The sequence below is a fragment of the Paramisgurnus dabryanus genome, chromosome 5 (assembly GCF_030506205.2).
Source record: "Paramisgurnus dabryanus chromosome 5, PD_genome_1.1, whole genome shotgun sequence".
Lineage (NCBI taxonomy): Eukaryota > Metazoa > Chordata > Actinopteri > Cypriniformes > Cobitidae > Paramisgurnus > Paramisgurnus dabryanus.
The window spans coordinates 20,245,099-20,271,116 of NC_133341.1; the positions used below are offsets into that span (position 1 = coordinate 20,245,099).

Sequence of the window (26,018 nt, forward strand, 5' to 3'; positions counted from 1 at the left end):
TTATGTTGTTACTCACCTGTATACATTTCTTTGTTCTGATAAACACAAGGGAAGGTATTTTGAGGAATGCCCCATTAACTTCCATAGTATTATTTTTCTTCTATGGATGTTAATGGGGTTTTTGATCGGTTTGGTTAGATACAGACTAATCAAAAGATGCTTAAATCATGATAAAATAATAAAGAATACCAAGAAATTCAGAATCTAAATTCAAATTAAAGCTGGCAACAACTCATTTTGTGTACCATATGATTTTTTTTGTCCCTGTAGCAAACTCCACGCGTTTATATGGGATTCAGCAGTGTTGGAGTTTGAGGCCTCGCAAAAATGCGACCTGGTCACCACGGGCGAGCTTTTCTTCCGCTCTGGATTCGGTATCGGCATGCGTAAAGACAGTCCATGGAAACAAAACGTTTCACTGGCCATTCTAAGGTAATCATACAGCACATCACTGCACCTTGTATCTGTTTATTTCTGCTTCTTTAAACTTGCTGCCATCTGTCAACTGTCCTATTTCTGGAATAACGGTTTAATGAGTGTGCGTTCTGGATTAATAGTTCCCACGAGAATGGCTTCATGGAGGACTTGGATAAAACATGGGTTCGTTACCAGGAATGTGACTCCAGAAGCAACGCACCGGCCACACTCACATTTGAGAATATGGCAGGTAAAGTCCTAAAAATCCTTTATAAATAGATCTAAGGGTAACACTTCATAGTAAGGTGTCATACATATGGGTTCAGTACAATTACATAATGCTTTTAAGGGCAACTGCTACTTGACAAAAGTCTTATAGCTTGTGTACAGATTGATCAGAAGTGCCTGTGAAATTTATTTCTAATCAAGATTTATTTTCAAGAAATGGCTCATTTTAATCCCAAGAGCTCTGGTAATAATGTTTCAGTGCAAAACTAAACTGTCAAAAAGTATTCTAATATTTACAGCTTGGTAACGCCCATTGAGCCCATTTTTGCAAAGACATAAGTGTTGTCACCTTGTCATATGAGCTTCATCTGTGACTAATAATGGATCAATTAGGTCTCAGGTGTGTATAAAAAGAACCCTAGTACACTAGACCTTCACATCAACTGCAACTACACCTCTGCAAACAAGCCTAAAGCCCGGTATACACTGTGCGATTTTAAATAGTCTTAGGATTGTTGTTTGCCACACTGTGCATTAAGATCATGGTTAAATCCATGTCACACTGTATGATCTCAGTTTCCATCAATGTCAGACTGTACGAGTTTATTGACTTTTAAAAGTCGGACGCACGCAAACAAACTTGTCCACAGTTTTACGTCATTGATTGACAACGGCTGGGAAAACACACGCTGAAGCAGAGGCAAGCAAACCGAAACAACATCTACTGTTCATGACTTGTCTAGAGCATGAAAAGAAGAAAAAACTAAGGAGCCAAGTACCTGGAATTTGAATTTCCAGCGCGATTTCTCTCCAGGCTGCTTCATTTTTATCCTATCATGGTACAGTGGTGATGACACGTTGTACAAACACTCTTTATGTTTCCATAACTCCTGTGCACCTATTGGTTCTTGATCTGCCGGTTGTCGTAGGGAGATGTCACACAGCAGGATTGTCTCTCAAAATTGCTGACACTGCAAGAATTTTGTCGGAGGATAATTTTGATCGCAACGGTCATTAATAGGCTGTCTCTGAACATGTCAAACTAGCGATCAAAGACGGCAGATTTTTGCTTGGGATTTCAGAAATCTTTTAGGATTTCAAAATTTGTCCCAGACAGCTAAATCTTTGCTAAAATCTCACAGTGTGCAACGGGCTTAAGATTCACCCTGAGACTAAAGTTTTGATTATCAAGAGGCTGAAGACCAGATCCACTGCTGATGTGGCAAACACCTTCAATGTGTCTCGGAGTCAAGTACAGAGGATAAAAAAAGATTTGAAGAGACTGGAGATGTTTTTGACAAGCCCACGTCAGGCAGGCCCCGCAAGACAACTGCTCGAGAGGACCGTTTGTTGGCTCGAAAATCCAAGGCCAGCCCATTTTCCACTGCAGCAGAGCTCCACGAGACCTGGTCACCTGAAGTCCCTCTGTCAACCAGAACAGTTTGTCAGATTCTGTCTCGAAATGACCTCCATGGTCGAATCAGTGTTTAGAAGCCAGCACTAAACGAAAGACAATTCAAAAAGCATTTGCCAAGGCCCACAGCCTGCTGAAAGGATGGATGCGTGAAAAGCAGAATGTGAATTTTTCAGATGAATCTACTGTTGAATTTCACCACAGTCACCTCAAATATTGCAGGAGACCTACTGGAGCCCGCATTGATACACCCAGAAAATAGTAAAGTTTGGTGGCATAAAAGTCATGGTCTGGGTTACATCCAGTATGGGGGTGTGCGACAGATCTGCAGGGTGGAAGGCAACACCAATAGTCTAAAATACCAAGAAATCTTAGCTACCTCTTATATTCCCAGCCATAAAAGAGGCCAAATTCTGCAGCAGGATGGGGCTCCATTGCATACTTCCATCTCCACATCAAAGTTCCTTAAGGCGAAGAAGATCAAGATGCTCCAGGATTGGCCAGTCCAGTCACCAGACATGAACATCATTGAGCACGCAAGACTGCTTTCTTTGCTGTTCCTGATGACTTCATCAATACATTGTATGAATCCTTGCCAAACCACATGGATGCAGTCCTTCAAACTCATGGAAGTCATACAAGATATTAAATTTGGATCTCACAGCACCACTACTTAATTTGCTGACATATTTTTGTATTTGCAGTAAATTTGTTCAATTTCTGTCTAGGTGACAAAACTTTTGTCTTGCCAAAATTTGACCTTTCTGTTTTGATTAAATGCTAAATCTTTTTTTAGTGAAACTAATTTATTTTAGTGGATTAAACATCATTTGGGAGGGTTTTAGCTTTTCATATGAGCTATTTCTAACACCAATTGATTCATTAAAAGTCAGGTTAATAGCAGGTGTGTGTGTATGTATTATCTGCATTCTAATAGTGAGTTTCTTTATATCCCATTAATTTTAACTATTTGTAAATGATAAACTGTATTTTTCATAACTCAGGCGTGTTTATGTTGGTGGCTGGTGGCATCGTTGCCGGGATCTTCCTTATCTTCATTGAGATCGCCTATAAGCGACACAAGGACGCACGTAGAAAGCAGATGCAGCTGGCCTTTGCAGCAGTTAATGTCTGGAGGAAGAATTTACAGGTACAGCCGCCTCCCACCCCCAAACCATTGCAGGAATCCATAAAAGTCAATAACAGGGCAGTCTCTGCTGCAACCCGATGGTTTATAGATTTCTTCTAGGCCCATGTCTGTCATCAGTCAATGGTGTGACTTAAAGGTCATGATGAGGTGCATAAGAATACATCAACCAACACGACACACACAAAAAAAGAGACAAATAATGCAATACAACACAGCAATATATGGCTCGCTGACACAAAGCATGTGGCAATACTTTCTAAACTCTTTTGATGTATTTGGATAAATGTCGTACAAGGGGATACAAGAGGGCACTCAAACTGTGAGCATGTACAACGCATAAATAATGCCAGATTTTACAATTGCCTGTGATTGTGTAAAAGTATTTATTAGCTTAAAATATGATATGAGTACAAAAGTAATGCCAAGAGATTAAAGGATAATTGGCCATGTAACACCATGCACATCCAAAGTTATTGCACTATAATAACATGAGCACCAGATCTATGCAAAGGCGCATCTCTAACCATCCAATCAGAACTCACAGCACGACAAAGCAGCTCTTGCAGCCTCACCACAGCTTGTGGCAGTGCATTTATTGTGCAGCCACACACACACAGAGACACTAAAGAAACTGTGATGTTGTTGTGATACAGGGGGTGCACGCTGAGCAAGCCGGCAGAATGTCTCTGCAGGGCTTCAACAGGGATCAGAGTGTCTTAACGCCCTGCACAGATCACTGCCTGTTCACTGCCGTCCTCCATCTGTATCCATATACACAGGTCAACGCAAGACACCGTGACATTGGTGGAAAGTAACAAGGGCAGTTCTCTTTACATTAACCTGGCTAGCCTGCAAGTGACACATCTTTTAAACTGCTGTGAAAGTCACGGTGGCGTGTTGTAGATGCAACCAAGTGTAGCGAAAATAAAATTTCATTTAAAGTGACTGTCACTTGAGACCCATTATTAAGCAGACGCACATTTCACCGCAAGGCAACACACACTTAATGCATCAGTCCTATGCGCTATCAAAGCTGATGAATATGTGATTGAATTCCACGCATCACAGAGTTGTGTTTTTAAAGTGTTAAGTGTTTAACCTCAAGGCTTCATCGCCTACTTGAGTCACAAGACAATGTTGTGCCGTTACTAAACCCACACATGCTGCCTACATCAAGTCAGAGGTCCGACATTTTTTACGGTTCATAATTTGAGATAAACAAATGAGTACTTTTTGATGGATTTCCCTCCCACTGTTTATCGAATGAAAAGATTAGTTTACATAATTTACATGCAAATAAAACCTACAGTATGTCCATCTTATACTTATCAGATTCAGACGATCGTATGAATGTTTAACCAACAATGCATCCGTGAATGATTATTTTCTGTTCCACAAAAAACAAGCTACTGTAATTCCAGGTGCACATTCAATGTATGCTAAAGACCGTCGATCTCACGCCATACACGCAATTGCTTACTGAATGCATGACCAATCAGATATGCCCTGGGTGCATTTGCATTTCAAACAGAGCGAGATCCAGGAGCAGATCGGGAGCCTGTGTGATGCGAGCTAGCTGCCCACTCCAGGGGCACTACCTCATCACAGGATTTTGAAATGCAATGGATGAAAGCATTGGCGGTTAGGAGACCATACGCTCATTCTTTCTGTGCACCTCATTGTTCTGATGATTTACGGAAAAATGCATTAATATGTTAAAATCACAATATATGTTATTTATTTTGCAACATTCTTTGAGAGCCAAAAAAGTGTAATGACTCAAAGATAATCTATACTGTATAATGCATTTGATGTCGTGTTTGACCAAGGCAAGGATTTAAAGTAATTTAATTTGATATGGCTCACTAACCTATTTGCGCTATATATCACCATTTACAAGATTTATAGGTTTATATAAGGGATCAAACATTATGTGGACAAAGCAAGAACACACAGGCCAGAAACATGGTCCTGCTACTGTAGGGAATGACGGTGCCAGCCAAGGTCAACTGTCATGTCATTCATTTCGCATTTTCGTTTTTGGTTCCATGTATTGCATGTCTTCTGGTTGAATTCACAAACCCCCACCCTTGACGCTCTTGTCCCCTCTTACGAGCCTGCACACCCCTTCTTCCTTCATAAGCCCATTATACTCTCGCTGGGGTATAATGCTAAGGGACTATGTTTAGTTTCAACAGATTATTGATGAGTTGTTTGTTTTCCCAAAAACAACATCTTTTCCCTTTTCAAAAAAGCAAAAGAGTCTTTGTTTTTCCATCCGATGACTTTCATTTTGCTTCTTTTCTTTTCCTTTGCTAATGCTTTTGCTTTTCATTACGGAGTCGTGGGACTGTGGATGAGCGGATCTTGATCACACTATCCACAGCGTTCCCCCCCCTCTAGTACGTAAGGATTATTCAAGAGTAAAGTAAGCCTGTCTGTGCACATTCTCACCCGGTCTATGCCAGTATCCTTTTTCCTTGTAGAGCTGTGGGCGCAGGAAAGCACTATTCTGACTCAAAGCCAGGACGGAGATGGCGAGTGGACAGGAGACGGCCCGTTAATTCAATTTTAGAAGATACATGATGTTTTAGAAGCAACAGCAAGGCAGCGCTTTAAAGTGATAGTTGTAGCGGTTGGTGGTGATGGTTGGAAACCAGACACACTCCTTCAGAGAACACAAATAATTGTTCTACATATACTGTATATTTATTTTAGGATAGGAAAAGTGGTAGAGCAGAGCCCGACCCCAAAAAGAAAGCCTCTTTTAGGTCCATCAGTACCAACCTGGCTTCCAACATCAAGAGACGTAGGTCGTCCAAAGACACGGTAAGGAGATTAAGAAATGACGCCCTGCCTGTACTTCTCTATCTACTTCTCGTTCTTACCTCTTTCTATATCTTTCTACCTTTCCTCGGCCTGCCCTGTTTCTTTGACTATCTTCTAATCTCCTGTCATCTCATCTCAGACTTTCTTCACCCTCACACATGAAGTTACAGTCATGGCCACTACATGTCTGTCAGTCAGCCATCTATACTCCATCCAGACATCTGCTGGGAAAGCCCAATAAGAAATCTATACTTGCTAGGAAAAGTGGAAAGGGAACAAAGAAAGGTTATAGGTTAGGATTCGGGGATGCGGGTTTGACCTTGCAGGAGGGGGCAAGGCAGCTTCTCCTTCTGAGCATTTGTGCTGGTCTTTCTCCCGCGCCTAACCTGGATGTGATTTTACTTTACGCTTAATTTACACATTTTATGTTCTCCTTTCTTTATGTGTTCTCGTGTCTGTCCTCACTCACCGCTCGGTCCTGTAACAATCATTTTTGCGTTCTTCATTTTCTCATTTTCTTCACAAAGTCACCCCGTACGCTTCCCACGATGCACGGCGACTCCGTTAACAGCCAAAGGCAACCAATGCTAAAATAACCTGGGCTGTTCCTCTCTATCAAGATCCCTGCGCTTATTTTAACCACCCAATGTTTTCTTTGCAGTGCAATGAATTGAAAAATGTCCCTTTCATTTTCAGGAGATGATCCTCAGGTGGAATTTGGGTCCACGTTTCCAACGTATTGAACTCTCAGAGCGTAATTCTGCAAATTCTTACCAAAATTAGGCTATTCGCAAAGATTGTCTTTCCTTGGAGGTTTAATAAGACGTAGCACTCCAACTAAAATGCTGCTGGCTCTGAGGATTCAATACAAACAAAACTGCAAGTAACAATTTTAACGCATTGCATCACTAAATGTTTTGGATGAAATTTATATTCAGTTTCTCGCTACACATTTCTGGGTACGGCAATGATTTGTTATATATACCCTCCTCAACCAAGCAGCTAATAACTTGCAGAATTATACTTTATGAACAATATTGCAGTCTGAATTCCTTCAAAACATCACAAATCTTTTTGGAATCGATATTTGTAGATCTAGTATTCAATACAGTATGCACAGTTGATTTCTCCACCAAATGGGCTTATTAAACATGATTTACAGAGGTGAGGGTACTGCCAAGATTTGTATTTGTAACATAATAACATGGTGTGTATATCCTGATTTATATTTTAATGTATTTTCAAAGGATAAAGAGAGCAGATTAAGATCAGATTAAAGATGCCCCTGACATGTGTGGTATTTGAAGATACTATATAGGCAGACAGTACCAAAACTGGTCTTTTTGAACTGATGTTTACTCATCTCAGTCCTAATCATCCTTTTCTTTTGTATCAGTGTTTTTTTATAAATGGATTTCAATGGCGTTTTGATTGTCGGTGTCCACACCACATGCCACACTGCCTCTCTCTTCCTCTACCAGCATGACCCTTCTGGTTGTTGTAGAATAGAGCTCGTGCCGTTCACCTGTTTGTAGACAGGGAGCGCTGTGGTTATGACTCAGAATTGACTCGGAACACCATAAACAACCTTGTTATGAGCGAGAGTATCACGCCACCCACTTTAAACCCTAAATCGGTATGCTTATGACTCATGACTTTTAACATCAACCCCAAACAGTTCCAAAATAGTTTGCCATATACTGAAAAAAAATTATTCAATCAATTTATTTAAGCTACATTTAAACAAAAGTTTTTTGTTTTGTTTTGTATTTCTAATTTTTTTTTATGTAGCTTAAATAAATTGATTGCGACCACTTACCTTAAAAAATTGAGTAAATTGAATTAATAATTTTTTCAGTAAGCTGTCACCCTTTCAAAAAGTGCAGTTGAGCTAAATAAAAAATAATTGAGTAAATTATCCCTTTAAATCTGATACCAACGGTCGATAGTAATGTTCTGCATCATGTGCTCCGTATCAGCTCCAGCCTTAAGTATTTCATTCGGACAGTTACTATGGTGACAACACTTCTAGGTCAGGTAAATTATTAGCTGTGTGCCAGGCAGACAGAGCCTCGTTTTTGTTATTACAGGCTCATGATGTATGGTACTTGTTTAAGAAAGCATATTAAATTTGAGCCTGGAAGCGCGAGCGACGGTACTGTAAGGCGTTGTAATGAATCCGTGACCTCGTTTGTTGTGTTTGTCAAAGTCCGAGCAGGAACGCAGCCAGATTATTCCAGGATACATGTAAACACTGACTGTTGTGGTGGGTGGAAAGATTACCTCCGTCATAACAACGTGAACTAAATATTGGTGAAATACAGTCATGGAGTTACCATGCATGTATACAAATATGTACTTAGTGTACAGTAATACTAAAGGAACGTATTATTTGCCTTTTGTTTCCTCCTTATTTCCAGCCATATCCCACAGACATAACCGGCCAGCTCAACCTGTCAGACCCCTCGGTGAGCACAGTGGTGTGAAAGTGAACAGAGGAAAGAGAATTTGACAGGCAGAGAAAGAGAGAAAGACTTTGCAGGCTGGAAAGCAGCCGTTTGGCTCTGAAACAGACCGGATGTTGCAAGCTGCCATTGCGTCCCCACCTGAGCCAACGGCACCTCCAATTGAGCAAAATCCTCCGGCCTCGGCATATACACACTGGATATAAAACTACGTTGGACGCGCTGTGACAAATTTAACCCCTTAATGGAGCAAATTCGCACTGCCACACAGTTCACATAACCCCTTGACCAATAATCACAAACACGCATACTGTACACACACAAAGTGCTTCACTTTTTTAAATCTTTTGCACATATATGAAGGCGTTTTTGTGAAATTGTAAATATATATTTGGAGTTCTGTTCCGCCATCGGGTCAGCATTCAGTTGTATTACGATATATGTTTCATACATACGTTACAGGTCTTTCTACCTCCACCTAAGATATATGTAGCTTATCTTGATCCCATTTGTTGGAGCAAAAACATCTTATAGAAAAGTATGCCTGTATATAAAACATATCTTGTTTGTATATCTACACAGTAGGTGAGGCAATGGAGGTAGGTTGGAATTCAGATGTAGACAAATTCAAAGTTGGCACATTAATCATTGTTGCACTTTTCTTATATTTCGGATTCTCTCTCCTCACTGCCGTTCTCAAAGTGGTCAGGGTTGCTTTGAACAAACATACTGTGGATTTTTGACTTACAATCTTCTCTACTTTATTTATTCATTCCTTTATATTTTCTACCTTTTGTAAAAACAAATAATTCATTTTTGGCTGAAAATTCTCAGAATATCGGCATATAAAATGGGTTTACTGAGCCAGAGGCTAAATGTAGCAGATCTGACCTTGTTTAGCAAAAACGTTTTTGAAAAACTATAAAAAAACTTGAAAGGAACCCTTAATACTAAGAGTGGCGTAGATGTTATGAAGCAGATATTATTACAGGATCTTTTGAGCTGTGATGCTCTTTTCAAACACCAAATCCTGCTTAAAATTCCCTGTAATAATTTCTGTATCATTGTGTAAGGTTGGTAGTATCCTCCAGCTACCAAGGGAACCTTTCTTTGCATTATATATATTTCACTATGTCATTATATGATATAAACTGTATCTTATTTTGTCTGTGTGTAAAATAACATTAGGTGTTATTTTCATTGTTCGTTGTCCTATCAGCTTTTGCTCTATGGGCTAGTTAAATGGTTACCAGCAAAAGTGATACTTGTCGGTTTTTGTGGGCTTTTAAAAGCATACTGGCCAATAATAGGTTAGCAGCATTAGATCATGTTTAAGCAATCAATCAATCAATCTGAGGGCTTTGATAAGTATCGTGAGAACCATTGTGAAAGGTTTAGAGTGTTAACTCGTGCTTTAACCGTAACAGTTATGAAGCTTTTTTATGAAGAAATCTATATGAGGATAATATATGTTTTAGAGGAAAATGAAGTATTTAATAGAAACATAGCAGTTAGATCTTACAGGGTCTGGTGGTCTCTATTGGCAATATTAATTTGTTTAGTGGGGTTCAGTAAAATGTCTGAAGTCCAGTTTTACTGTGAACTGCTTCATGTAACAGTGAATCTTATTATAAAAGCGTATCTGCAAATTCTCTGTAGGTTATAAATAACAAATGTGACCCTAATAGAATAATATACTCTGTTTTAAATGCTGCTATGTGTAATAATGTGAAGCTAATATTTTATTATAAGATTGGAATTGAAGATTTTTAGAAGTGTGGTCAAAACCCATAATAGCAACAATAACTCATTTTAGCAAGCACAAAGTACAAGCAAAAGTTTTAAATAAACCAATATGGGTCAATGCTATGACATACATATTTTGGTGTCACTTTATTCTATAAAACCGATTTATTTAAATGCATTTTTAATATATTTTAATTAATAAATACTAATATTTGCTTTGGTATGTCTAACTTGTAAAATGGCAGGCAGGGCAACTGTCCAGATTTGCAATTTAACTGTTAAAAATGGTGTTTAAATGATTGAAGTTTCAGAATAAGATACTTTGGCATTTTTATGTTCGAAAGAAACCTTTCCTATAAACAAATTTCACAAATATCAGCAGTTATTGGAATGTTAGTATAGCCTAACTAAAAACTTTTGTCCAACCATTTATATTTAAGTATAAACAGTAAACATGATATCACATCCTCCAGTGAACCCCAGGTTAAAAATAGCCACTTTAATGAAATGGATAGGATGGTACATGTCTGTGTCAGGTGGTACAACCAATGTAAAACTAGAAAAAAATGCTATTTTATCAAAAACATTTTAATTGTATTTTAAAAGTATATTTATGAATTTGATATCACAGGCAAACGCTTGTACAAGCACCCAAGTGGAATTCTGTTAAATGTTAATTCATTGCAGAGGTCAGGTGGTGCAACCAAGGGTGCAACTGGTATGAATGCCCCTAAGAAATATTAAAACATTAAGATAAAAAAATTTAATAAGATAATAGTTTTGCTTATAATTGTAGTTTTAATAAATTCAAGCTAATGTTGTTTATAAAGTAATTGTTGTTATACTTTTTTTTTAAATTTGTATTCTTAAATGTATAGCTCTCAAATGTTAGTTTTATGGTAAAGTTGTTTTACACTTCCAAACTATTTTCAGGATTATAATTTTAAATGCCACTATCAAATAAACAAACAATCAGCATCACACAGGGAATGCATTAAAACTGGCAAATAATAGACAATGATTGGTTGTACCACCTTGAATGTGGATATCAAAAATATCATTAACAAAATTTTTAATATGTACCGAAATGTCGTTCAATAAACGACACTTTTTAAACACATTGTTCCTGACTGAAAAATATTTTTCAAAAATAAGTTTTAAGGAGCTTGACCCACATGCTTTTCAATCTAAAGGCTTGAGATGGAACACATCCTCGACAAATAAAGCAATGGAACATGGCCTGTTCACTGTTGTAAACAAACATTCATTATTTATTTAAAACATTGTAACACAGTTTATTATATTTTCTACCACCAAATGTGCTTTTGATGATTATTTCAATAATGTTTGTGAAGAAGCTATACAGAACTCAAACAAAGATATATGTTTAACAGTGTATAACTGCTATACTCTTGTGTGCCAATAAAATATATATCAAATGCAAAAATAAAATCTGGACTGGATCACTTTTGTTATATGTTTGCCTTTCTGCCCCTCTCTGCTTTTGATCATTTTTATTGAATAAATGAGTACAAGAAGTAGAAAGCAAGTGTTTCAGGATTTAAAGCAAAGGTTTGCTCTCTTTAATATATTAAAGCTGCTCCTAACAATAAACTTTTACATTGAATCCAGTATATTTTCCTCAGCAAATGGTTATTTAGATATTTTTTTCAATGCAATGTTACTGCTTGCTCAAACTGGGAATATTACATGGGTTTTCCATAAGGAACAAAAAATTCAGTACAATAAAGCAGTGTGCCCACATCCATTATTTAAAAAATCTAAAATATGCCATAAAGTTTTTTATTACTGCACAGTGACCTGCATTGATCCACAGATTCATAATCTGAATAGGTATCATTTATTTTTTCAGTAAAAATGATATATTAATGAGAATCACAGTCTGCCGCTGACATTAAAGTTGGTCACAATCTGGTTTAGAGAAGGTGTTGTACCAAGAAAGAAGAGGAGGAGCTGATCTGAATCTGTTTGTTTTGATACATTGAGCAGAAGTAATCCAAACAGGAACAAAGGTTGGTGAATGGACAAAGCCTAGGGCTTATTACAGCCTTTATCACTGCAAACAAGCAGACCCACAGCTTCTACATCAGCTGGAAAGGTAGGCCAAGATTTATTTATGAATATCGGTATCTGTGCAGAGAGCATGCAAAGTATCATATGCATTGACCTCTTGCAAGTATGCAATGCAGCCATTTAGTGTCTAGTGGCACGCAAGTGAGCAGGCAGCCAAAATGTAGTGACCAACTCACTAAAACAGCTAATCATTTTCAGTCATTTTTATTTAAATATGCTTATATTTAGAGCCTACTTAAAAAATATCGAGAAAACCAGTTGCATAAAAAAATTAAGTAAGCAATTTCCATACTGCTACACATATGCAACAACATACGTCAAAACAACCACCAGATGATACGTAACGGCATGGAAATTGCCAGCTTATTTTTTTATGTAAGTAAAGTCAACTAATCTTTTCTAGAGTGTATAAAAATAAATTATTATTGGTGTAGATTTAGCAAACTACATAATCGAAAATTATATATGCATATTAGAAATTTTATAAAAGATTGTTTATAATAAACATAAACCCCTAGTAGTAAAATCTCACATTTGGCCCTACCACTTGTTTTCCCTCAGCTTGTACGAATCTCTGTGCACTTCCGGCGCAATGAGTACGGTAGAGATCCCTGCTCAAACCAAAGATTTCCCATCGTCTCTGCATTCACATCAGCGCTCGAGATCTTTGCTGAAGATATCACTGTGGAGGTGCACCCATATAACTAATGAGAGCTGTCAGGCAGGATCCTGGATGAACAAACAGCGCCTCCTGCTGGTCTGTCTCATTATACTGGCTCTGTGTGGAATGGTGCTACTGTTACTGTGGAACTACCAGTGCTTCATTGTTAACAGAATATGCAAGGATCCAGGGTACAGCTCTGGCCATGTGCTATTTGACATGGATGAGCAGAGGCTTTCTACATACGGACCAGCCTGAAGCAGAGATGTGACAGCTGCTGACAAAGACTGCTGCAATGTCAGGGAAGGGCACAAAGAGAATGAGGGGAGAGAGAGGAAATAAATAATACACGCTTAGATAGATAAGACCTTTGGCAGGCGCACAGCTTTCTATCTACTACTGAGCTGGTACTTTTATATTTATCCTAACTGAAAAAGTCAAACATTTGTAAAGTCAATAGACGATGTATGCTATTTATACGCGTAGATGAAATGTTTTAAATAGTGTCTGTGGTTAGAATTTGTGTTCATGTTGTAAAAGGCCCTGTTAATGTCAAATAAAACTGTACAAGCACAGTCTCAGGGGTGTGACCGGTTGTAGAAGTTTTATAATCCCTGGGTATACATTATGAGCCATGTCTGATAATACGATCTGTTGAACGCACTTTGCTTGACAGCAACATTTGCTTAGCATTCTCTCCACCAGGGGGGACCTAAAAAAATTATTTATGGAGTGGTGGCATGAAAACCATGTGCCATAACCATGTGCCAACACTGAAGCAAGCCTCCATGCATAGATCTTGTGGATTAAAGGCCTGACATATAGGTCAATTCAGATTAAATAAGGACTGTTGTGCGATTTTGGTTGAACGGTTAGCTGGATAAACATAGTTACATACTAGTTTATAGTTATACTGTCTGTCATTATAATACACTCACATCAATAGTGTAGGGAGATTTTTTTTGACCTGGGCAATTGTAAGTTGGCAATTTCACTTCAAGGGATACTCCAGCAAAAATATCACCTCATGATTTACTTATCCTCAAGCAATCCGAGATATATATATGTCTAGCATCTTTCAGATGAGCACATTTGGAGTTATTTTAGTTAGGGGTGCACAGATAAATGCCGATATACACTAATAATACGTGGCTGATACTATTCTGAATCGCACAGCCGATATTATCCACAGCTATTTCATGAGCTACGGATTTTGATCAGTAAGTCCTTATCGATCTGAAATCACTGTTAGTTTGAGTCGTTTATAACATGCATTTGAAAAAGCAACACTCGTCAAACATAATCATTATACATACATTATCATGAAAATACCTGAAAAGGTTTGAAGAACAGCAATATAAAAATATCCTTAAGCCATTTCCTGGAGCTTCGTGTCATAGGCCCTGTCCCAAATGGCGCACTTCATGTGGACTTTCGGTCTCGTGGCCTTAAATTGCGCGTTCTCGCTTAGTCTACGAGTCCGTAGGATGTCCCATCTGTCATTTTTAGGCTTTGAAGTGTGCTCATCAGCGCCTCCTTTGCCCCCTTGATGCGGTCTTCAGCGAAGCCCGCACTGCAGCAGGCTTCACGCACTTTGCCAACCCAGAAGTCCTTGCGAAAGGGCAATCAGACCAATCAGACGACGGAAGGGAGGAGTTCACACTGACGGGCAACTTCTCTACCTATTTCCGGTGTGATGCTCGAGTCTGTCCCAAAATACGACTCCGGTGCACCCACGTGGACTCGCATCAAGGGTCCCTAAAGTCTGGACTACGTGATGTCATCAAAGTGTGGACTCTGAGGAGGACCACAGCCGGTTTTCAAAACCAAGTACGCCGAACTCGGACTTGTGTCCTTCGTAGTTCGAACTTGCAAGTTCAGACTCGGAAGAACGAACTCCTGACGCGAAATGCATTCTGGGAAACTTCGCTGTCATAAGTCCACACAAGTCTTCTCTGATGCATCCTCGATAAAATGGGATCAAGAACACATCCGGGGATTTTATGTGAACTTGGGCTTGATGCGAACTTTGATTTGGAACAGTACTTGGGCCGCGACTGATGACGTTTCACAAGTCCACAAGAACACAAGTACAGACAAGAACGCATATTGAGAAACGGCTCACAAGGGCGATAGCTGCGTGTGTGTGTGTGGTTCTTCGTCTACTGCGCATATTGTGTTTGTGCACGAGAGCGCCCCCTGGCATTTGGATGTAGTGGCATTTTACCGTAATTCATTGAGAGGCATAGCAAGCATCATCGCACGATATATCAGTGCACCCCTAATTTTAGTAAATGTCCTTGCTCTTCCAAGTTTTATAATGGTAGAAAACAGAGCTCAAGAAACAACTTCTGACTTTAAACCCCAAAAAAGTGCCTCCTTCAAAGAGTTAATCCACATGGGTAATAAAGATCTTCTACAGGTAATTAATGGAATTGTGTTAAAAAAATCCATATTTCAAAAAATTTTGGGGGGCATTTTGCCTTTATTGATAGACAGTAAGTAATTGAGAGACAACAGGAAACTAGGCTACAGGATGAAGAAAGGAGTATGTGATCAGCAAAGGCCACGTGCCCGGATTCGAACTCGGGTCACCGGAAGTGTGTTTGCACCATATGTCGGAGCACTGTCCACTACACCATCGGCTCCGACCATATTTCAAACTTTATAAACTGTAAAAACGCTAGAGTTTTAGCGCTCGTTGCCATGTTTGCGCAGGGACTCCAAGATGGGGTTGTTACCGGAAGCTAGTTATTATAGTTTATAAAGTTTAAAATATGGATATTACTCGATTACCCACAAAAGTCTTTTATTAACCAAAGGAGCCCTGTGGATTACTTCTGTGAAGAATGGATGCACTTTTTCAGGGCTTTAAAGGACAAGTTCGGTATTTTACACTTTAAGCCCTGTTTTAAGATTGTTTTTGGTGAAATAGAACGGTTTTGACTGAAATTTCGACACATGCGGCTGCCCTGAGTTTTTTTGGATGTTTGTGTTTCATCTCACACCTCTACAATGGGTTTAATGGTGCACTGGAACAATCCTTTCTAAAATGCATTAAACTTTTGTTTACAAAGACGTGAAACTCACCGAGTGGTCAGGGGTGTTCACTGATATGCTCACACAAAAATTGCTGCAAAGATGCTTTCCAACAGCTGTTTTAGCATTCGTTGTTAACTTGTGGACTTATTTTTCCAAACGCCTCACACCCGTACATTCTTCCGCTTAGAGCTTGAATAATAGACACTCCAGCCCAGGTGGTGGCGATAATCCGCCTTTGCCAATTGCAAGAATAGAAACAAAGTTCCCGGCGCGGAGTAATACTGTACCTCACAGGACATCTAATACAAGTCCATGGAGCTGGTAAAAACTACGATAAAACCTGTTGGAATGCGTCTTTTGGAGCGATTTTTGTGTGAGCATACCAGTGAACACCCCTGACCACTCGGTGAGTTTCACGTCTTTGTAAACGAAAGTTTAATGCATTTTAGGAAGGATTGTTCCAGTGCACCATTAAACCCATTGTAGAGGTCTGAGCTGAAACACAAACACGCGAAAATTCTCAGGGCACCCGCAAATGTCGAAATTTCAGTCAAAACCATTCTATTTCACCATAAACAATCTGAAAACAGGGCTTTAAGTCTAAAATACCGAACTTGTCCTTTAAAGTCAGAAGTTGTTCCCTGATCACTGTTTTCTCTCATTATAATCTTGGAAAAGCAAGGACATTTACTAAAATAACTCCAAATGTGTTTGTCTGAAGGATTATAGACATATGTATCTCGGATTGCTTGAGGGTGAGTACATCATGGTGTAATTTTGATATTTAGCTGGATATCGCTTTAAGAGTCCATCACTAGGTTACATATTCCTTATAGCTGCACCATTAAAACGAATGTGTTAAAATAACTAACTCAACACACCCCTGTGATATTTTTGGAACAACACACTTGGTGTTGTTTTAACACATCTTGTGTTGACGCTTCTATTTATTTGAACTCAAAATCAACACGAAATGACACATAAAGTGTTAAAATAACACGTATGTGTCAAATTAACACAAAACAATGTGTTAAAATTCACACATTCTTTTTTAGAGTGTGAAAGTGATGTAGTAAAACACAAGCACATTACAGCAATATATGTCTATGTTCAGTGTAAAAAAACTGAATATATTCACAAGGGGCCTAAACATTTTATACTGTTGCAGAAATTACAATACTGGAGCTATAAAGTAAAAAGCTGAGAAAAAGACTCTCTCACATCAGGTCACTGATGCATGCATGCCTGCTTACACCACAAAATACAAACCAAGCATGAACTTGTGTCAATTTTCAACAAATCAAGAAACAGCAAAATCACAAACTTTCAGCCTCTACATACTGAATAAGATTAGCATATGCAGCTAATCACTATTTGCATAAATCCACGTTTTAATTTCCCAATGAATGGTCTTTTCGTTTTATCTCATTATAGCCCCACTACTGTAAATTAGTCTAGGAAACTCTTACATTTTTATCAGCCTCTGCTGTCAATCTTTTTCTATTACAGGATTCTGAAAGAACCCCAACCATGAAATCATCTTCCTAGGCAAACCTATACAACCTGCTGTGTGTGCCATAAATTTACATTTACATTACATTTAGGCATTGGCAGACACTTTTATCAAAAGCAGTGCACTCTATCTCACTTCTTTTTATCAGTGCAATGCTCTAATACCAGTTAATCTACAAGACCATTTAACAGCCTGTGTTTGTGTTTTTACAGATAATCTGTTAAATATCATCACAGGTTAGCTGCAATGTAACCACATAATAACAAATAAATATATGATTTTTAATGAACACAGAGAGTCAGGACCTCGGTTTAACATCTCATCCACAGGACGGTGCTTTTTGACAGTTGTGTCCCCATCACTATACTGGGGTGTAAAGACCCACATAGAACACAGGGTGAGCACTCCCTGCTGGTCTCACTAACACCTCTACCAGCAGCAAGCTGGATTTCTCAAGACGTCTCCCATCCAAATACTAACCAGTCTCAATCCTACTTAGCTTTAGTGGGCAAGCTGTCTTGGGCTACAGGATGATATGGCTGCTGGCTTTAAAGGACGATATTACCCACACCTCATTGTGAAAGTTCAGTGATTCTATGCTTTAATAAGTTTAATGATTCATGGTTAATGATCACAATGCCAGGCAACAACAGACTTTGTCCCAGACAGTACTTGAATGCTTTTTTTCTACGCACTAAAACTATTCTACATACAAAAACAGTATATATTTTTAGTGCATAGTGTAAGTAGGCGAATTGTGATGCAGCAGGTATGTACTGAATTAAAGGGACAATAAGTAGGATTTACCCCCATCTAGTGATGAAATTGTATTTTGCATTCAAACGAACAGTGCTCTTTAGCGCCTCGCTTTTCCAAATGCGTGTTGCAACTACGGTAGCCGCTATGTAATCACTGATCGCCTTCTCCGTTTCAGCTGGTTCACCTGTTCTGAATGAAAACGCGTTATTGAAACGCTTTGGTAGGCTAGTGCTTTTTGTCCCTCTTTTCTATTATAATTTATCAATACAGCGGAACAACATGGAAGCCTTCTTGGACTTATCCGTTCAATGTAAGTCAAGAGAAGAAATTCTAAGCTTACAAAGAAAAGTAAGATCACTGGCAGAGGTCATTTGACACCACAGAGGACATATTTATGAATAAAGACATTGATTTTGATTAATAAAACACTTAAAACCCTACTTACTGTACCTTTAAATAAAGGGATAGTTCCCCCAAAAATGAAAATTTGCTGTTTATTTACTCACTCTCAGGTCATCGGATATTTTGGTGACATTTTCTCTTCAGTTAAACAATAAAGAAGATATTTTGCAAAAACCGCAGAGACTTGTTTTATTCATATAATGACTTGCATTATTCATATAATGCAAGTCCATGATTTCCACCACTTTAGGGGTGGTTTCCCGGACAGGGATTATCTTAAGCCAGGATTAAGTTAAATTAGGAAATATAACTAGTTTTAAAAAAACATGTCAATATAGACAGCTGGTGGTATTAGAGTATTTGTTGATAAGGCTACTGTTTGGAGACAGCTGAAAGTAGCGTATTTGACATGCTCCTCCCGAAATGCGCTAATAAAACATAATTTCATGAGTTCACACTTACAAATAAGTCGGAAAGATTAGCTTTGTAAACGTATTTGGCGTGCTGTCCGGGGAGAATGCTCTGAGCTCGGAAATGAGCCCAAACACAGAGTACCCTCCAAAAAAAAATGCAAAATTCATTTATTCGGACAGCAGCCGGGGAACTGTACCCCCCAAATAGTAGAAATGATGAGGCTGATGTTTGCGTTGGCGAAGGGGTGTGTGGTTTAAATTGTGAAGGCTTTTGCAGCGTCCGACGGGAGTTCAATACTCACTGCAATCGGACGGGTAAGCCCCCATTAGCGAAGGGGTGTGCGATTTAAATTGGGAGGGCTTTTGCAACATCTAACGGGAGTTCAATACTCATTGCGATTGGACTGGTAAGCCCACACTGGCGAAGGGGTGTGCGATTTAAATTGGGAGGGCTTTTGCAACATCTGACGGGAGTTCAAAACTCACTGCGGTCGGACTGGTAAGCCCCCATTGGCGAAGGGGTGTGCGATTTTAATTGGGAGGGTTATTACAGTGTCTAACGGGAGTTTAATACTCACTGCGATCGGACGGGTAAGCCCCCATTGGCGAAGGGCTGTGCGATTTAAATTGGGAGGGCTTTTGCAATATTCGATGGGAGTTCAACACTCACTGCGATCGGACTGGTAAGCCCCCATTGGCGAAAGGGTGTACAATTTAAATTAGGAGGGCTTTTGCAACATCCGACAGGAGTTCAATACTCACTGCGATCGGATAAGTAAGCCCTCGTTGGCGAAAGGGTGTATGATTTAAATTGGGAGAGCTTTTTTGCGGCATCTGACGGGAGTTTAATACTCACTGCAATCAGATAAATGAGCCCCCCGGGCTTTGAAGTGGATGATTCATATTGGGAAGGCTTTTGCAGTGTCTGACGGAAGTTCAATACTCACTGCAATCGGACGGGTAAGCCCCCCTGGTATGGACATGAAAACGTTTAGCTATTACCAATTGGAAGGGCTCTCGCAGCATCTGACGGGAATTCAATACTCACTGTGATCGAATGGGTAAGCCCCCCCCCCCCCGGTAAAAAACGAGTTAGAGTTGGTTTTAGCTGATAAGGGTTTTGTGCGCTTTTTAAATGTGGAAGCGGTTAGTTCTTATATAGGTTTTGAAAGCTTCGAGTGACCAATGACCAAGAGCTTGGATCTGCTGCTGTGAAAGTCCTTTTTGGGCGGCTGTGTTTGTGGCACCTATGCGAAAAGAGTGTCCTGAAATGTGTTCGGCTGAGATGTCTGATTGTTTCAGGACTCATTTTAAATGTGAAGCGCGGGACTGGTTGGTTTGCATTGTTAATAAAAAGTGGGTCTAAGGGATCTTTACTTGTTGATTTTCTGAATTGAAGGTAGTATTGGAGGGTTTGGTACGGTTGGATAGGTGAATGAAGGTTGAAAATATAAATAAAATTGCCTTTTTTGGATTGGTCTGTCTTACTCTGTTTGATAAAGTAGGAGATTTCTTCGTCTACTAAGGATAAATCTGAAATGCTGGGATGAATTTTTGTGTTAAAATTTGAGACAATGATAAGTTTGGAGGATCTGAGAAAACCGAAAAAAGCCAAAATAAACATTGCGCCCAAATGTGCGAGCTGGAATGGTAGCCTAAACGGAGGATACGGATACACTTGATGGTCAGGTCTAGTGTTAAGTGGTTGTCTAGCATCTGGACGGGTGGGATGGATCTTTTGGATGTCTTTAATAAGTTGTGATGTCTAAATTTGTTAGAGCAGGAGAGGGAGAGCCAAAAATTTATTTGTGGAAAAGTTGGATTCCCTTTGCTGCTGGCTACGGAGGGTTCTGAAGCAATGGTGTTTGGTGGAAATGCTCGCAGCAGCAGGTTCCGCCCTGCACGACCAAACCCCTACAGATGATTCAGAATGCAGCGGCAAGAGTGGTCTTCAATGAGCCAAAGAGGGCGCATGTCACTCCTCTCTTTGTCAAGTTACACTGGCTTCCTAGCAGCTCGCATCAAATTTAAGGCTCTGCTCCTGGCCTTTAAAACCACCACTGGGTCAGCACTCCCTTACCTTCGCTTGCTTATAGAGCCTTATGTACCCTCTCAATCACTGCGCTCTGCCACTGAGCGACGGCTTGTGGTGCCATCTCAAAAAGGGAAGAAAACAAGATTCTCAGGAACTGTTCCACAATTGTGGAATGATCTGCCGGTCGTGACACGATCTGCTGACACTGTAGCTGTCTTTAAGACTCGGCTAAAAACCCATCTCTTCCGCCATTACCTCACTTCCTAATAACAGACTTACTATCTTTCTTTAGTTACCTTTCTCTTTATCTCTTTCTCTATTTACCTTCCTCTTTATCCATAAAAAAAATACTAACATACCCTTGGCTATGTATATTGTGTTGGACTTGATGAGACTATTTCCAGTGCACTTATGTATTGCTGTTCTTGTGTTGCCATAATTGCTTCTATTGTTTCCCTCACTTGTAAGTCGCTTTGGACAAAAGCGTCTGCTAAATGACAAAATGTAAATGTAACATGTGGTGGTATGGGCATCTGAGTAGCTGAAAGCAGGGAAAAAGGTGATTTTGCTTGAGGTCTTATGTTATGGGGAAGACAATCCGATGTAGGAAACTGAGGTGGTCTTGTGTCTGTTGCAGCTGCTGGAGCTTGGGAAGCGAATGGGAAGGAGAGAGGGTGCTGAGATGGAAAACAGGCTCGCGGCTCTGGTGGAGGCAGCCTCACGTCAGGAACCGCGTGTCACGAACAATGGATGTCCACAGGTTGCACCTGCCCTGCCAGCAGAGGCAGCCTCATGCTAAAGGGACGACGGTCGCTGCTGGTGTCCAGTAAATCCCGTTGGGGGCTAATGCTGGAAAACCCCACTGAGTGATGCTGAGCAGAAGGTTGCGGTGTAGCGGTGATGAAATCTGGGGACCGTCCCAGGCTTGCTGAAGGCGCACTGCTCTTACATATTGGTGGACGGAGGTCTGGTCATGCTTTGGATGAAGGCTGGAATTGGGAGGTAGATGTTTTTTTTACCTTTAGTTGACTTGTTTGTAGCTTTTTTGGGGACCTTCAATGGAGATGGAGGTTTAAAGGGAGCGCTTGTTGACTGTAGGTTTGTGTATAGATCGTATAATTCTGCTTTATTCATTCTTCTAGGATAATGGATATCTGCGTTAGTTAATGCTTGTCTTAGACCACGCACAGTCCATTTACCTATTGCTGGGATGGTTGTCTGGGCCAGAGAGCATGACGATGATGAGGATGATGCGGACGAGGAAGAAGATTTGCGTCTCGTCGGTGGAGAGCTATCTTTTCCGCTTTGGCTCGCGACCGCGCACTAGAGCTGGAGACTCTGCGACGTTGCCTGCTAGAATAGCCGCACTCGTTGGGGTAGCTGGCATAGATGAACGCTTTGGGAGTAAAGAGATTCGTCGTCAGATGAAAATAGTTCTATCTCTGACATGGTGGCTGTTTCAGCGAGACCTGTTTTGAAGACCGCTGAGGATCTCTTTTGAGTTTAACTGTGGTTCAGAGGTGTAAAAAGTACTCAAAAATGTTACTCAAGTGAAAGTAAAAGTACTGAGTGTAAATTTTACTCAATTAAAAGTAAAAGTATCTGGCCAGAATCATACTTGAGTAAAAGTAAAAAGTACCACATTAAAATTGTACTTGAGTATTAAAAAAGTAAAAGTAACAGGAACATTTTTAACTAGAGATTCTTGTTTAAGCTTTTAATCTCTAAAAACATGAAGTGAATGCACCACATACAGGGTTTTATCCTGCTTTACAACTGTTGTATGTAATTGTATTTCATTATCAAACTATAAAACAACCTAATTTCAGTATGCAACATGCTACTCAAAGTTGTGAAACCTCTAATTTAACTAAAGCAGAAGCTGATTTTCAAAATTGAGTATCAAGCATCTCACAGACTGCCAGTGCAGAAAGAGTTGTATTAGTTCTTGTTCACACTGTCAGTCCAAATCTGATTTTGGTACATATTCGATTGGAACCCAATCACATTTAGAACGTGTGAACGGCCAAAAACCACATGAAATCTGTTTTTTTCTTTTCTGTTTCAAGCTATATCCAGAGGTGGTTTGGAATACTTTTCAAATCACATTTCCAGAAATACATTTAAGTCTGACCGCTCTGATCGTATTTTTGTAGCTTTTCGGTTACGTCATGCTGTTGCGTCACGTAAAATGTAAAACACGATTGTTGTGCCAGTGTGACGTCATTGCCATAGAAACAGTGCAGATAATCCAGAAAATGGCAAAGCCCTACAGGACGCACAGATCGGATCTAAACAGTTGTGATACACAATGTGGACAGTGAGTCTGTCCAGTCAGACATGCAACAAAATCAGATTTGGACTGACAGCGTGAACAAGGTCTTAGTCTTGATAGAGAGGCTGCAAATAGCAGGGAACGTGAGCAGAGACTTCCTGGTGTCTGAAACTCAGGCCAGATATCCATCCAACTCTTTGCTGGCTTAATGTGTTGTCGGTTTCAAAGAAGCGAAAAAATCTTCATCCGACGAGCCCACTCGCGAGTCTCTAGCCCTTCCCGGATTTTTCCTTGGCCTTAGCTCAGGCACCTTAAAAAGTCCAGGGCGTTCGCCCTTCGGGTTCCTTATCCTACCCAAGAGGGCCTTTCCAACAAGCCACCCATGAGTCTCTAGCCATTTCCCCGGCCGTGATATGGTGGTCCTTTCCCCAATTTTTTCCACGACTGTAGCTCGGGCACCTTAAGTCCCCTCGGGTATAAGCGACCCAAAGGCATCCAAGCTACGGTCATGGGAAAATCAGAGGAATGACCGCTGTATCTCAGCCAGGGAAAGGGTTAGAGCGTCAGAATTGGCTCGTTGGAAAGGCCCTCTCAGGTAAGGGACCCGAAGTCAAACACCCCGGACTTAAGGTGCCTGAGCTACGACCGTATGAATTTCAGGGAGTGGCAAGCTGTATGTCGGCCAAGGAAAATAAATAACATTTAAATTAAACTGGCCGTCAGCACAATTCAATTGGTTTGGTAAGAGTAAGGGAAAATAGAATAGAGTGATGTCTAAAAAATAAGTACTTTTTGACTGTAAATAAAATTGTAAGGAGTAAAAAGTACTTTTATTTCTTAAAAAAATTAATTAAGTAAAAGTAAAAGTACTGATTTTAAATTGTACTCAAGTAAAGTAAAAATCCCCAAAAATAATACTTAAGTACAGTAATCAAGTAAAATTACTCAAGTACTTTACACCTCTGCGTGTGGTTTATATATGGCTTGCTCTTGTGCTGATTGGGTAGACATGTTGATTACTGATTATAGACAGCTGGTGGTATTAGAGTATTGGAGACAGCTGAAAGTAGCGTATTTGACGTGCTCCTCCCTAACTGCGTTAATAAAACATAATTTATAGATTTATAAGAAGTATATTTTACATAACACATTAAGCTTAATGATATGTAACTAGTTTACTTTAAGTGTTATGCAGAATGTTTTTGTTGCACATTCTGTTTATATCCCTGTGTTTCTTAGAATTACTCAAAATAAAATTGTACAACTGTTAGTGCTAGACAAAAATAGTGACTGTCTGCTCTTCAAATGTCTAAAGTGTGATCTGTGCAAGTAAAGTGTTCTTTGTGCAGGCATAGGTGTGTGAAAAAGTGGATATAAATGAGCAGCTGGGGAGAGAAGAGTAGGAAAGTTGTTTCGATACCTTCTCTCTGCAGCTGCCAGTTTTGCTTCTGCAGATTGAGCTGCTCAATAAACATTATTTTGTTACATCTTGACTGGCATCTCTGCAATCATTAAGACTCAACAGGGGTATTAGGAGTTGTATGGAGAATTCCATGACACTGCGTAGACTGAACGGCGGCTGACTTGAAGCAGTGCATGCCGTTTAAAAATTTTGTCCGCTTTGAGCTGGCTCTGAAGGCATGTGACTGTGACATATGCTATCAAGGCTGGTGACAGACGAAACTCTATTGTTATTTTAATAATATAGGTTGATGTTTTCAGTTATTTTCAGGCATACAGTATAAACAGCAACTGGTTGCAACTTTTATTTTATTAAAAAGTTATATTAAAAATGTAACACGGCGCTCACATTACTACAGCAAGCAGCAGGTGTCCGACTTGACAGCTCGGCTTCAACTCCTCCCTCGACTGCAAGCAGCAAACCTTGCCGATCGGTCTGCGCAGCGCCGCATGAACTTGAACACACGAATGACTTTGGAAGCATGAAGGCAGGTCCAAGAAACGCATTCAGACAGACTTACTGTGCATTCAGACCGCCACCGGCGAGAGCGTCAATAAAAGCTCTGGCTGCCCTGCCAACAACGCTAAAGAAAAGGTGTAGTGGACGCTCTGACGCTAGAATGCATTCTCTGAATTCCTCTCAGGTGGAGGTTTCCGCCTTCCGATTGGTTGCAGCCGAAAATTTCTGCCTTCCGATTGGTTGCCGCCGAACCGCGTCATATCTCATTACCATAAAGTTGAGTTGATTTCAACTCTCCTCGACGCTCACGCTGTACATAACGCGCCGCTGCTCGCCGGAGGTCGCCGCCGGCTCTCATTGAAAATAAATAGGCTTGTTTGAGATGCAGCTTGCCTCGCCTGAAATATAGGCGAGAGTAGCCGGCTGCAGTGAGGGGAGGAGTGAAAAAAGTGGAGGCAAGCCGGACGCTTCATGAATTTCGCAGTGTTGTTGACTGCAAACGTCAGCAATGGAAGAGATCGCGTTCGCGTATTTTATCGCGGATTAAATAGATGCAACTGAAATACCAACAAATGCATTTACATTAAGATGTTTATAAGGAGAATCACAAAGCTGAACTGTTCATTATTGGAAAAGGCTTCTTAGTAAATGTTG

The 26,018-nt window shown here is 40.0% G+C and overlaps 1 protein-coding gene and 1 long non-coding RNA gene across 5 annotated transcripts in view; one reads left to right on the forward strand and one right to left on the reverse strand.

The window, feature by feature from the left end:
* grin1b (glutamate receptor, ionotropic, N-methyl D-aspartate 1b) overlaps positions 1-11,712 on the forward strand; it is a 31,908-nt gene extending 20,196 nt beyond the window's left edge. For 2 of the 4 annotated variants that reach the window (XM_065250230.1, XM_065250231.1), the window contains 5 exons: positions 271-432; positions 558-667; positions 3,064-3,209; positions 5,928-6,038; positions 8,459-11,712. In XM_065250230.1, coding sequence (XP_065106302.1) covers positions 271-432; positions 558-667; positions 3,064-3,209; positions 5,928-6,038; positions 8,459-8,524 — 595 coding nt within the window. In that variant the 3' untranslated portion in view covers positions 8,525-11,712. The remainder of the gene's footprint in view (positions 1-270; positions 433-557; positions 668-3,063; positions 3,210-5,927; positions 6,039-8,458) is intronic. The other 2 variants (XM_065250232.1, XM_065250233.1) reach the window with 1 other exon arrangement.
* The window catches only part of LOC135732294 (uncharacterized), a 32,715-nt gene that overhangs the window by 3,046 nt on the left and 3,651 nt on the right, over positions 1-26,018 (reverse strand). The gene's annotated exons all lie outside the window — the stretch shown is intronic.